A 15,493-nucleotide genomic window follows, 5' to 3' on the forward strand; every position below is an offset into this window, starting at 1 on the left:
GTAAATATGAGAAAGAGAAAAATCATGATTATATTTGGGATATGTAGGTGGTTTCTATAACAATGAAGGAAGTTATAGGAATTTCCAATAATGGGACACCTGCAAAAGAATGAAGGTCATTTAATTTAGTACTGTTTTCCCTTCTCCTTATAGCAAAGTGCACTCTATTCATCCCCAAATGTGGTATATCATACACATTTAATACTTGTGATTATTTGAACCTACCAAAAGTGTTTTTGCATTCAATCCCATTAATCGTGCTGCTGTTCCCATATTTGTACAGGAATTCTCAATTTTAACAAAGAAACAAATCATATATGTGGTAGTAAAAATAAACTTGAAAAGAAAGAGTTTTTGTATAGATGATTTATCATTTTTAATCCCTCTATTGTATGTAAATTGTACTCTGCTAGAAATCAGTTTAATCATGTGATCCCAGTAAAATTATGCACTTATGCTGAATTTTCAAAGTACACCTAGATAAAACATTTGTGTCTAATTTTTAGTCCATTACTTTTGTTGTAGTTTTGCTTATTTTTCTCTTTTCTATTCAGAAATAAATTCCTTAAAAGTTTTGTCACTTAATTTTTTAAAATTTTTAAAAATGATCTCACAACATACCAATGCTTAAAAGGTATAAAGACATTAATTCAAATTAAATAAATATAAGTTCTCTTAGTAATATGACAAATAATAGAAAATCTTTTTTATCAATGATTCATAAGACTTAGGTTTGAGATTAAGTATGTTTACTAAGTAAAATTGAGGTATCAAAAAGTTACATTGCATATAATATTTATATATTTGTAGCTATAAATGCATTTTTATTCATATATATGATTTTATATTGATTTACACTTACCATCTATGACAATAAATAATCAATGTGTGTCAATCAGAAAAATGTAGGACATTCTTTTTATTTTTTAACACAATTGAAAAAGGGAGTGGAGAGCTAACCAAAGGCCTTCCTATTACTATGTTAAAGTGGATTAATCTTTGAAAGTAATAATTTATATAAATATTTAATTACTATACATAGTCACTAAAGCAAGAGGTATATATCTTCTGCTTTTTAAGCATGAAAATATCATAAAAAGGAGTTCCCGTAGTGGCGCAGTGGTTAACGAATCCGACTAGGAACCATGAGGTTGCGGTTCGGTCCCTGCCCTTGCTCAGTGGGTTAACGATCCGGCGTTGCCGTGAGCTGTGGTGTAGGTTGCAGACGCGGCTCGGATCCCACGTTGCTGTGGCTCTGGCGTAGGTTGGTGGCTACAGCTCCGATTCAACCCCTAGCCTGGGAACCTCCATATGCCGCGGGAGCGGCCCAAGAAATAGCAACAACAACAACAAAAAAGACAAAAGACAAAAAAAAAAGAAAATATCATAAAAAGAGAGTCTTGTTCATTTTATATTGATTTTGTTTAATTTTTTGAAAATATTCTATTTTTAAATTAAATTCAAATTAATATTTGTGAAATTATGAAATTATTATATGTTAAATTGATTTACATACTGTATAAAATAGTCTCAAAATTATATCTCCAAATAATATTTATATTTATATATATTTTTTCCTCCTGAAGTGCATGAATAATCATTGTCCATTTTGCTGGCATAAAATTTGTTATCTAAATAAAGCTTGGGATCCATAACTAAATTCACTCCTTCATTCAATGAATATTTATGGGACCCACTCTGGATCTGGGGGTGGAGCAGTGAAGGAAACAGGCTTATTCCCTCTGCTCAAAGAACTACCACTCAGTTTGGCAAGCTAAATAGTAAACAAGTTTAAAAGCACTTGTCATAAGTGTCAAAGTTAAGTTTGAAAAGCGTAAGGCAGAGTAAAAATAAGTAAAATAGAAGGTGGTGGCTATATTACAATAAGGTGGTCAGAAAAGTCATGTCTGTTAGGAAGAAATTTCAGCAGAGTCCTGAGGGAAGGAAAACATGATCCACATGGTATCTGAATGATGTGTGTTCCAGAATGTTTGAGCATCAATTGCAGAATCCCTGAGAAGGGAGTGTACTGAGCAAGAGAGTCGATTGGACTGAGTGCAGTGAATGGAGTGGTCCATAACTGGAGATCAGGTCAAAGGTGCAGACAAAGGTCCCATCATGGAGATCTTTGCAAGCCAGGCAGAGGACTTGAATAAAAACATGATATGAGGGAGTTCCCATTGTGGCGCAGTAGAAACGAATGCGACTAGGAAACATGAGGTTGCGGGTTCAATCCCTGGCCTCGCCCAGTAGGTTAAGCATCCACCGTTGCTGTGAGCTATGGTATAGCTCACAGACGCGCCTCTGATCTGGCATTGCTGTGGCTATGGCGTAGGCCAGGCAGCTGTAGCTCAGATTAGACCTCTAGCTTGGGAAACTCTATATGTTGTGGGTGTGGACCTGAAAAGCAAAAAAAACCAAACAACAACAACAACAACAAAAAAGAACAAAAACATGATATGAGAAGCCTATGGTGAATTTTCTAGATTATCCTCACCCTTGATAAAGCCAGGAGACTCTGGCTTTTCTACTCAATATTGACTCCCTAGTCATTGATGACTAGAGGAGAAGATAGAAATAGATTAGTTAAGAGATTATAGAAATAATCCAGGAAACCAGTGAAGGAGATATAGACCATGATGTTTGTAGCAATGTAAGTTGTGAGAAATGGTGAAATTCTGGCTAGATTCTAAAGAAACAGTCCAAGCAGATTTTTTTTTTAATGGCCATATCCAGGGCATATGGATGATCCTGAGCCAGGGATTGAATGACAATTTCATATCCTTTATATCCCATTGATGGTCTGGGGATCAAACCCAGGCCTCCACAGCTACCTGAGCCACTGCAGTAGGATCCTTAACCCATTGTGCCACAGTGGGAACTCCTTGAAGCAGGTTCTTATTAATATTCTTTTCATCTGGTAAATTACATCAAGGATTTGAATGGATTTTTAGTACTCTAATTTGTTTTACTCTCTAAGTAAGAAAATACCAGAGGCAGTACATACCAGCTAACCTCTTATTCTGTTAGAAAAGAAAATTTCAATCTACAGGCCACATTTGTAAATCTTTAAAAAATAACTCACTACATTTTTAAACATTTAAAAAAATAACTCATAGAACATTTTCATAACAAAATTTTTAAATCACCTCTTTATCCATATATCTACCTGCCCTATCTACATATCTCATGTGTGTATTGTTTGGGTGCATATATATATATAGACATATGACTTAGGTATGGCAGTACATTTTTCTGCAAATAATGAGGAAATATTCAGTTGGATAAAGCCCACGAAAACTCAAAATTAATTTAAACATTGGCAATTCTTTATTTTTATTGAAGTATAACTGATGCACATTAGTTTCAGATGTACAACATAATAATTCAATATTTGTGTATATTGCAAATGATCACCACAATAAGTATAGTTAATAACTATCACCACAGTTACAAATTTTTGTTCTCGTGACGAGAATTTTTAAGATTTACTTTCTTAGGGACATTCAAATATGCAATATAGTATTATTAATTCAGAGTCACCATACAGTATCTTGCATTCTGATGACTTATTTTAGAACTAGAATTTTGTACCTTTTGGCTCACTTCACTCATTTCACCCACCTTCTAGCAACTACCACTTCTGCCAACCACCAATCTACTCTCTGCATTTATAAGCTAGGTTTTTTTTTCTATTTTTGTTTTGTTTCAGATTCCATATGTAAATTAAATCATGATATTTGTCTTTCCTTGTCTGACATTTCACTAAGCATAACGCCCTGGAGGTCCATCCATGTCCTAAATGGCAAGATTTTATTCAGCATCTCTATATCTGCTGTTTCTACATCCAAGATTCAGTCAACTACAGATGAAAATATGTAGGAAAAAAAATTCCAGAAAGTTCCAAAAGGCATAACTTGAAGTTGCCTTACTCTGAAACTATTTACATAGCATTTACACTGTATTAGAAATTATAAGTAATCTAGAGAATATTTCAAGTATACAGAGGGATGTGCATAGGTTATATTCAAATACTACATCATTTCCTATGAGGGATTTGAGCATCTTTGGGTTTTGGCAGCTGCAGTGGGTCCTGGAGCCAATCCTCTGTGGAAACCAAGGGATGACTGCTTATACCACCTTTTCTTTATCCAGTCATCTCTCAGTGGACATCTGGGTTGCTTCCAAACCTTGGCTGTTGTAAATCATGCTGCAATGAACATAAGGGTTGCATATATTTTTTTTGTTAGCATGTTTTGTATTCTTTGGATAAACATTCAAAAGTGGCATTGCTGGATCATACAGTCAGTTCAATTTTTAACTTTTTGAGGAACCTCCATTTTTTTTCCCATAATGACTACAATAATTTACTTTCCCACAAACAGTGCACAAAGATTCCTTTCTCTCCACATTCTTTCCAACACTTATTTTTTTTTTTGATAGTAGCCAATCTAGCATGTACGAGGTGATGTCTCATTGTGGTTTTCATTCACATTTCCCTGATGATTAGTGATGTTGAGCATCTTTTCATGTACCTGTTGGCCCATCAGTTCTTTAATGAGATATTTTTGAGTGAAGATCATATTATAGAATTATTTATGCATATATTCAGAGAGTTCTCAGAAAGCTAACTTTATCAGAGTCCAGAAGAAGTAGATGTACAATAATAAATATGTATGTGATATCAGCAGTAGTATTTTGGTTCCATAATGATCTTAAAATTACTTTTGGAAACTTTTCCCTTCATTGTCTTGCCATAGAATTGCAATGAAGCGTTTTGATGTAAAACCAAATTCATATAGAAATTATCTTCTTAGGTTTATTACATGTATCTAGAAAGTCTAAAAATACATATTTTACATTTGAATATGTACTGTTTTAAATATCATGATATTCTTTTTTTCAGAGAGTTTTTCTTTTAGAACTCTCTTAAAAATAAAAATGCTAAAAATTCTCTGAAACACATTTCTCATCATAATTTTATCTCCTAAAATCTTTATTTTTCCTTTAATATTTTTCCCTCTCTCCTCTTTCTCCATTGAGGGAGGGTGTAAGTAGATAAAAATGATGGTCAGGTTTATATGAGCTGAGAAGAATGAAAAAAGGCATTTTTATTTTATTTTTTTAAACATCAACTTGGATTCAATTTATGAGTACTGTGACAAGATGCCATTTCACTGTGTCACTTTGAATTCAGAATAACATTATGCAACTTTATATATCTCTCTAAGGCACACGATTTTTTTTTCAAGAAACAAACTATTCTTACTTCATACTTATGTCCTATTGCACTGAACAAAGTAGGAACAAATAAAAAGTGCCCTACATATGGTTAAGTATTTTAACAGTAGAAATCATAACAGAATGAGGATAATAAAACTTTAAAATGTATCACACCTAAAAATTATTAGATGGTCTACATTTAAAATGAGAGAATAAGGTGTTTTAAATTCAGCAACTTAATTATTATTATTTTTTTTTTGTTAGGACTACACCTGCAGCTTATGGAAGTTCCTCAACTAGGAGTCGAATTGGAGCTGCAGCTGCCGGCCTACACAACAGCTCAGGGCAACTCCAGATCCTTAACCTACTGAGGTAGGCCAGGGATTGAACCCTCATCCTCATGGATACTATTTGGGTTCTCAACCACTGAGCCACAATGGGAACTCTCAGAAATTTCATTCTTAAGTGAAAACTGAATGAAGTGCAATTTTAGTCAGTTTTTTCCCTACCATACAAGTGAGGGTAAATATATACTCATTGGATATAAATATATATTCATTAGATATAGATATAAATTAAAAACTTACTTAAGGACTGAAAATACCTATTTATTTGTAGATGCACTGTGGTTTTCATGTTACTGATTAAAAAATTTAGTCAATTTGAATATTTAAATTTATGCAAAAGGACAACTGAATGTCTCAAACAGTTCCATACTATTTCTACAAAATATCTATCAGAAACTAGTAAATAATGATAGCAACTGTTTAAAATAAAGAATGATAAAGTGATTTCTCTATTTATTTTAAAATAGGTAAAAGTTGTTTGAAATTAAAAATGATTACTATTTTGCCGTTACTTGGTAATATTATTAATTTCAAATAACCGTAACTCTTATAACAGAGAATCCAAAGGAGAAAGAACCATGTTCTTTTTCCTTAAAAACAAGAGACAAAATATTTTATTCTTCACTAGGATTTTTAATAAGTAGGCTAAACTCTCACTGGTCCCATTGGTCTCACTGGTCCCATTGGACATTTTACATATGTCCTGTTAGTCACTAAAACTCATCTTTTTTATCTTCAAGAGCAAGGGAGAGAATTCATATCAGATGATTTGTAGCATAGCACCACCATGTGGCTGAGTTTTGAATAACTCGTAGAAAAAAATACAATTAGGAACACCTGTTACATAAGACAAACATACACCTTAATTTATTAAGTTTAACATATTCCTATTTTTGCCAGTCTGAAATGAAAATTTCAAAGAAAAATAAGTGGTGTTTTTTGATTCTGTAAGTATTATGTTCCTGTTTTTGCAAGTATGTCTTTTTTAAACATCTCACCTAACTTCCCCAGTCCTATCAATTCTGAATTAGTTCCCAAGCTGACATAACCAATGAAGACTGTTTGCTGCCTTGTAGGCATTTTAACTTGTGTGTGTTATAGTCTTTTCAAGCTTAAAATGCCTAAAGCCAAATTCCTTCTCTTCTCCCAACAAATATGCCTGCTCATATTTCCTCCTTCCTGGATAAAGTCCCACTTCTTCTGCAGTACCTTAAAGCAGAAATCTAGGCTTTTTATTAGGCTTCTTTCACTACCATTGACCCCTCCTGCTCCCCTCGCCAAATAGGGCAAGAAACCCGACCACTGATTCCTCCTAAACTTGGGTTAAAATTTCCCTCCTGTGCTCCCCATTAGTTGACCTAACAACCATTCTCTTTACTCCCTTCAACCACTGCAATATTCTCTGAGCCCCTCACCTTATGTTCATCCATTTCCCTCATGAGTGATAGATTGAAACCTACATCGGTTGATCTTGCTCTCATACAGCAATCTGTTTCTGGTCCTCATCACTAGTAAGATAAAGAGCAAATAGCATATTTTTCTACTACCATCTCCTGAATAGAGACACACACAGACACACACACACACACGCAGACACACACACACACACACAAACACACTGCATTCCAACCGTACCATATTCATTGCAATTTCTACTGAAGATGCTGTGCTATTCTCCCTTCTGCACTGAAGGCGCCTCACCACAGAGGCATCTCTATTAACTTTCCCCTGTTCCTTAACATGGCTCTCACCCATGTCTTACCAAAAACTTTCTGAATTCCTCTGGTCAAGTTGATCCCTCCTACTCGTTTCCCCAAGTGTCAGCATTTATGTTCAAGGACCTATTAGTCTTAGACACACACACACATATGTATATATATTTTTTTCTTTTGATAGCTGTACCTATGGCATGTGAAAGTTCCTGGGCTAGTGGTTCAATTGGAGCTGCAGCTGCCAGCCTATGCCATAGCAATGCCAGATCCCAGCTGCATCAGTGACCTATGCCACAGCTTATGGCAAAGCAGGATTTTTAACCCACTGAGTGAGACCAGGGATCGAACTTGCCTCCTCATGGATACTGGTCAGTTTCTTAACCTGATGACCCACAACGGGAACTCCAATGCTCATATTTTAAATGTATATGATTCTACTACAGTACAAGTCCCTAAAGATACTTTCTCATATTTCAATCATATCATAAATCATTTCTAAAAGAGACATTTTCTTAAGAATGAGGACTATACAGTGATGGTGAAAATGATACATGTTCATCATAAACACTGAAGCAATCTAGAAGAGTAGTAGTCTAAAGACTGATGAAAGCTCAAGCTATTGTGGGTCAGAGTATATTGTAAGTGAGTCTTCGGCTCAAGGTCTTCCAGATTGAAATCAGACCAGGGCTGAAACTGATCTGAGGCTTAGAGTCTTCCAAGATTACTGGTTGTTGGCAGAAATCATTTCTTTGTGCCTTTTTTTGGGGGGGGGTTGTCTTTTTAGGACCACACCTGCGGCATACGGAGGTTCTCAGGCAAGGGGGCCAATCAGAGCTGTAGTCGCCAGCCTACACCACAGCTACAGCACCATCAGATCTGAGCCATGTCAGCTATCTACGCCACAGCTCACAGCAATGCCAGATTCTTGATCCAGTGAGTGAGACCAGGGATCGAACCCACGACCTCATGGTTCCTAGTCAGATTTGTTTCCGCTGTGCCACTATGGGAACTCCTCTTTGTGCCTTTATGACTGAGTCCCTACTTTTTTGGCTGGCTGTTGACCAAGATCCAGTTGAGTGAGAAAGAATGCACAACCTAAAAGTTGAGAATTATGTTTTATTTGGCAGACAACCCGAGGACTTAAACCTGGGGTACAGCTTCTTAGATAGCTCTAAGAGATGCTCTGAAGTGGTAAGGGAGGGGCCAGGATATATAAGAGTTTTTTCAACAAAGACCAGGTTGTCAGAACATCAAGAGATTTCTGTTAATTAAAGAAAACTAGACATCTCAAATTAATGAATTTAGTGCCTTTCCATGTATAAGGAGAGGCAAACGTCTGAGCTTATTGAAATATTCCTTTGATATGTACTTCAGCTCTCTGGGGCCAGCATCCTGTGTTTCCTCATTCTGAGTCTCCTCAGGGTGCACCACCATTGGAAGGTGGCTGCAGTGGCTGATGGCTTGATGGCAGGCATCCTGTTTCTATCCTGAGTTGCCTCAAGCTCACCGTTGGGGCAGCTATGATGTGATGACTTGATGGCTGCAACATCCTTTGTTTACTGCTACGGCAGGGATATTTTTCATGGACAGTCCAGTCTCAGTTCCACAGGCCCCCCTAGGCACTTGTCAGGTGTGCTCCTACATCACAAATTTACTTCTTCAGGGCCAGGAAGAAATCATCTGTACTGCCTCCTTCTTCTAAGGCTCACATCAGACCCTGCCAGAAAACCAAAACCAAAACCAAAACCAAACCAAACCAAAAAAAACCATCTTATGTAATTAATTAACTCGATGTTAATTGATTAATTACCTTGATTACATTTGCATTGTTTATTTCTCCACAAAATTTATCCATGAATTGATTATACCATTCAATTCAAAGGCCCCCTTGTATACTCAAGGGCAGCAAATCATAAAAGATTATAGAAGAGATTATCTTGTCCTTTGGGGTGAGAATCTTGGGAACACCCTGGAATTCTACCAAAGCTGTTTTTTTTTTTTTTAATTCCTTAGAATATAACTCTAACTATTCATTTGCATTCAACATTATCTAGAGGTGTGATGAGGCATGGATAACACAGGGACTTATTTTCTCGGGTTTTTTTTTTGGTTGTTGTTCGTTTTTGTTTTGGTTTTTGGTCTTTTTTTGGTGGGGGCGGGTGCACTCCAACAGCATTTGGAAGTTTCCAGGCTAGGGGTCAAACCGGAGCTGTAGCCACCGGCCTATGCCACAGGCACAGCAACATGGGATGTGAGCCTCATCTGTGACCTACGCAACAGTTCATGGCAATGCCAGATCCTTAATCCACAGAACGAGGCCAGGGATCGAACCTGCGTCCTGGTGGATACTAGTCAGGTTTTTTACCACTGAGCCAAATTTGGAACTCATTATTCTCTTGTATTTTATGCCAAAAATTGCTCACCCCTCTTTGAAGTGAGAAAATCAATTATAACTCTAGTATTTTTATGTAGTTTTTCACGACCTGGACTGGCAAAATAAATGCAGAGAAAGTGGCAAAGACAAATAAACAAACAAACAAACATATCTTGCCCAATTCCTCACTTTATAGTCTAAAGAACAATTAAATATATCCATTTCTCCACATTTAAGTTTTGTTTGTTTTGTTTTGTTTTGTTTTTTACCATGTGACTCCCTACAATGTGAATTGTTTCCTGAAAAATCTGTTTTATTAACCTTCCTTTATTGAAACATGCTTAGGAGAAAGGAGCTACTCAACAAAATTCTCTTTAATCAATCCTTCTCTTACTTTTCTATAAAGGTTTATAAAATTGAATGTGCCTCAAGCAGTACCACAAAGTTTTCTATTTATTGTGTAAGAGAAAATTAGCTCCACTTCATAATAATGGACTTCTGTTCTAGAATATGATTAATTTCCTAACAATAACAAAAAATCATGTTTCTTTCCTATGCTTATTTCAAATAATAGAGTTTTTGTTGATTGTCAAGTTAGACGAATTTCATTCCTCAGCACATCCCACCTCACCCCCATCCACCAAAAGTGAAGGGTAGTCTGTTGGGTGAGTTGGATAAAGTCAGCTAGAGAGAGCTCAGTATGGGTTCCTTTGCTATTTCTGAGCTATATGATTTTATAAAGTGTCATTGACTAAGGGCCAGGGTCACAAAGAGATAAGGTCATCTAGGATGTTACTGTGGCATTTTTCCTACAATTTTCTTCAGTGCTTTGATCACTGCAGGATATAACTTTGTAGTCATAAAACAAAAACAAACAAAAAAACAGAAATAAAAACAAACTGTGTGTGTACCAAAAATTTCTTTATCTCCCTGACCACTAAATATTTGTCTGCTGTGACAGTTCAGGAGTTCTTAAAAAGCATAGACAATGTCTGATGTTCTAAAACAAGATGTAGAAACGGAAGTCTCCTTTCATTTCCAGCCTGAAATGGACTTGGAAATAGGGAGTCAAGTCCACCAGACAGCTCCTAATGTTAATAAAGTTGGTAAATAAAACTGAGGTCTTGTCTATAAAGAATTTGCTTATTCCTACAGACAATCAGAGCATCCCTATGTCAAGGAGAAGCAGAGAGGGAAAGGAAGAACCATTGGTGTTAATGCCTACCATTTCAGAGAAATTAATTCTGTGCCAAAAAGAGAGTAAATATGAGCCAGGCCAGCTCAAATAGCTTTCTAGGCAAGAAGAGCAAAAGTGATAAAGTCAAAATTGTCTTACACTGGAAGTTAGGGATAACTATGGTAAAATTTATACTGTTTAACATTCATCAAGCATGTAGAGTTTACAAAAAACACAAAGTATATTTTTAAATGTTCTCTAACTTGAATTAGCTTGTACAGCCTTATCAATTATATATCACTCAGGTATCTCTTAAGGCATCTTATTTCCCTTCAATACATCAAATAATGTCCCTACTTAGTACTTCTTCAATCAGCTCATTCATTAGACAAGATGATGTTTATCACTATTCTCTGTGTTAAATCTAGAGAGAGAATGCAAGTCTCACTTTGCCTTTTTCTTTCTCCCCAGAATGTGTTCCAGGTCTTATCGCCATGCAGGCAATCAATGATTTTTTTAACATTATTTCTGAATTGATTTCATTTGTTAGAGATTTCTTTTCTAAAATTTAAAGTTACCATATTTAATATTTTAAATTATTAATTCCCTGTTGAGAGATCTATAGAATAAGCCTGACTGACATTAACCTGATAGACCATCAATATTTGAAAAGACTTGTCCTTTTTACCTCGATCTTATTCATTCCAGGATAAACATTCCCAGGAATCATAGCAGTTTGTATTTTTGGTCTGAATAAAGATTTTGCTATCCCATTCTGGAAGTTGGTTGTCATTTCTTAAACCTGATTCCTTTAACAAAACACCATATTCAAATTGTGGTATTAAAACAGTAACATAAAGGGACCTTCTCTTTTTCTAGATATTATGTTTCTATCCATGTAACCAATAGCTTGGATATCAACCATGGCATGGTATGCATAACTTTACTTATATTGGCTTTAAAATAAATAAAAGTTCTTAACAAGAAGATGATGGAAATTGAAGAAAGTCAACTCACATGTCAACCTGTATGAGTTGAATAGATATAAAAAAGTAAAAGAAGCATTGAGTTCAAGGCAAATAAGTACAAGAATAAAAATTGGATGAATTAACAAAATAAAAGGAATGATTACAGGGAAAATAAGAATAGACTCCCCTGAACGAAAATTACTGTGAAAGAGGCTTATTGTCAAGTCCAAGAAGTGTTACTGTTTGTTATAGTAAACTTTATAGACTTGTGAGTTTTTGAAGATTTCACAGTTATTTTTTTTTCTTTTCTTTTCCCTTCTTCACAGGAAATGCATAAAACAGCAGTTTTGTCCTTGAAAAAGAGAAATATAACTACTTTTTCCTCCAGGTGTACTAAGGCAAAAAAAAAAAAAAAAAGATGTGTTTACACAGCAATTAGAAAATCACTGGAGTCATACAAGAAGGGATTAATTTAGCAAACAAACTCCTAAAGGTCCCAGAAAATAACTGTGGACATGCTAATTTCACATCATCTTGGCTTTTCATAGATGATGGGTTAGAGCCACTGACCTTATTAAAGTTTTCATTTCAATAAAGCACCACAGCTACATCATATTTCTATAGTATAATATTTTCAGTTATTGGGAACATAAAACTAATATTGAAAAAAGAAATATAAGCAGTGTTAAGCAAAAAAAAAAAAAAAGAAACTGATTCCAAACCACATCCAGATATCTTGTTTCATGTTCTTCTTTAATCATATATACTCAAAACCTTAATTCTTGGTCATATATCCTGATGCTGCATCGCAGTACCCACTAATTATATACGTGATGCTTAGAACACAAAGGACTAAAATTCTTTTCATTGTACTGTGTGCCTTAAATGTGGATACAGTCCTTTATTAGCATAAAGACTTAGACATTCAAAAGTATTTAATAGAAAATATATTATTGTCAAAATAAGAATAATGGTCTAAGAAAAAAACATATTTTTATACCAAATTTTTAGCTGGATTCTAAAAATTAATCAATTTTTCAATAATAATCATTTCAATTTTCTTGTTTTTAATTACCACTTAATTCCACTAGATGTCAGCATTGGCTAAGAGCAGAAAATGCTTCCCTTCATGGGTACTTGAGCTCTTGCTGTTTAAACTACTCACATAAAAGGAATAAACCCTACCCAGCACATATGTGTGCCTATATGTCATTCTAATGTATACAACTGATTATCTTTATAAGTTACCCCGACACTTCTTCAATTGGTCGAGTCTCTCCTTAAAATACCTAACTTCTATTTACCTGCTAATTATAGCAAATGAATTTTTGATATGAACTTGCAAGTTGCCCTGCCCAGTGTTCACCATCTTTGCTACACCCTATATGAACGTATCTCCTACTTTGCGATTTGTCCTCGCTACAGCCATTAGATTTTGAAACAAAGAAGGCTTACACTTTTAAAGTAGAGGCGTCCAACCTCCACCTTGACCACCGGTTTCACTCCGCCGGCCCTTTCAAAGACACAGCCACAGTGAAAATCAGCGTGCTGGACGTGGACGAGCCGCCGGTCTTCAGCAAGCCGCTGTACACCATGGAGGTGTATGAGGACACTCCAGTTGGGACCATCATTGGGGCCGTCACTGCCCAAGACCTCGATGTGGGCAGCAGTGCCGTTAGGTAAGAAAAATAAATATTTTCTGTGTGTCAGAAAAAGAAAAGAAAGAAAACAAAAAGCTCAGACCAGACTTGCATGAATGGTTTAGTTATAGCATATAATGTTTGAAAATGACTTTGCATGGTAAGTATAGAAATAGAGGAAAAGCCATAGGATTTGGTCAAAAACATCTGACATTAATTCTTGTTACCAAGTTTGGCAGTGATATAATATTGGACTTGTCCTTCAAACTGACCAACCTCAATATCTCACCCAAAAAGGGATTCAATAACACAGCATAAAAGGAGGATTCTTGTGAATAATGGTATTAAGATACTTTCCCAGAGCCTGAAATATCATAGATATATAACACATGTTTCAGTTATTCTGAAATCTCTGTCCGCTACCCAATGTTAGTGTTTGAAAAGATTGTTTTAGCCTTTTAAATTTGCAGTTCATTTTTTGACTATGACAAGTGTGTCTGCTGATGGAAGTACATTTGGAGTCGGTCTTAAGGGAGGCTGTATTGTGGAACTCCTCCAAGCTCAGATTTGGCAAGGAGCTCCTTAGTGACCTAAGGAGGCTGGGTGGTGAGTCAACAAAGCAATCAATAGAGTGAGAAGAGTAAGAAAATATCCCCCCAACCTATAAATTCCACTAGCACTGCTGAAACTGTGGGGTACCCTTTTTCTCCCTCACACATCTATTCTACAACAGATTTTGAGACTTAATGCTGACTTTTCTTTGCTTCTTCTGTATGCTTAATGCCTGCCACATGCCTACATTCCTCTAAGTCCTAGGAAAGAAAGAAAGGACCAAAAAAAGGGAGAGAGAGAGAGGGAGAAAGAAAGAAAGAAAATAAAGAGAGAGAGGGAAAGAAAGAAAGAAAGAAAGAAAGAAAGAAAGAAAGAAAGAAAGAAAGAAAGAAAGAAAGAAAGAAAGAAAGAAAGAAAGAAAAGAAAGAGAGAAAGAGGGAGGGAGGGAGGAAGGGAGAGAGAGAGAGGGAGGAAGAAAAAAGATAGAAAAACATGATTTGTTTTGAATCTTTTAACTCTATAAGAATGGAATTTAGTATACAGACACCAAAGCAAAGAAAATATTAATTAGGCTTTTAAAGTAAAGTACTACTCTGTTGATATAGGGAAAATATAGACACATATCTCAGAAGATTTTAAGCCATAGAGTAATTAAAGGACCCATCATTCAGCAGTAGCCTCAACACATTCATAGCATAGGGTAAAATCTCAGGAAATGGCTTGAGAGATTACAAGCTCTGTGATTTGTATTAATCTGAATCCATCCCCCAAAGTGGCTTGAGTACTTTCCCTCTTGAAGCATGTCTGTGATCACGAGAAGACTAAAGAGCACATCTATCTTGGGAAAGGGAAGAAAAATAGCAATTATTTGAGCATCCCTGCACATCAAGTTGAATGCTGGCTAATTTCCTCAATGGGTTCAAGTTGTTCTCTATGCCCATATTACAAGATGATTCACTTTCAGTTAAACTCCAGAAAAGTCTATTTATTACCAGTGCTCAGAGGGGCATTCTCAAGAATCTGCTACATTAGTTTTTGTTATACATTAACCTGATATCGTTCATCAATCTTGCCCCTGAATACCCTGAATGTGCTGCCGGTAAGTGTGAAAGTGGAAAATGCCTGGTGAATAGATTTACAGGTCATTTCAGGAATGTGAATGGTGCAGAAGAAATATCGAAGGTTGTGAACAAAGTAATAAAAACATAAATATGGATTGAAACTACTGTTCAATGAACAAGAACTGTAGGACATAGTGTGACAGGATATTTTAGGGAACATGCTAAGTTGTTTAATTTACTACCTATTCTATTTTTGAATAATGATCAAAGTGTGAGGAGGTCAGAGATGAAGAAAATATTTTAATGGAATGCTTAAAAATTAAAAAAGAATTAGAGAGTCTATGAGGAAAAAAATAACATAAGGTAAGAATCACAAGCTTCTAAATATTAGAAAATGTTTAGAGTCAAGCTCCTGGTGTGAGGAATAAAAAAAGGCTAC

General features: G+C 35.6%; 1 protein-coding gene across 1 annotated transcript in view; it reads left to right on the forward strand.

The window, feature by feature from the left end:
• Nucleotides 1–15,493, forward strand: part of CDH12 (cadherin 12) — a 285,184-nt gene that overhangs the window by 225,213 nt on the left and 44,478 nt on the right. The window contains exon 6 of the mRNA XM_047754076.1: nucleotides 13,227–13,480. Coding sequence (XP_047610032.1) covers nucleotides 13,227–13,480 — 254 coding nt within the window. The remainder of the gene's footprint in view (nucleotides 1–13,226; nucleotides 13,481–15,493) is intronic.

Source organism: Phacochoerus africanus, chromosome 1 (assembly GCF_016906955.1).
Source record: "Phacochoerus africanus isolate WHEZ1 chromosome 1, ROS_Pafr_v1, whole genome shotgun sequence".
NCBI classification, from domain to species: Eukaryota; Metazoa; Chordata; class Mammalia; order Artiodactyla; family Suidae; genus Phacochoerus; species Phacochoerus africanus.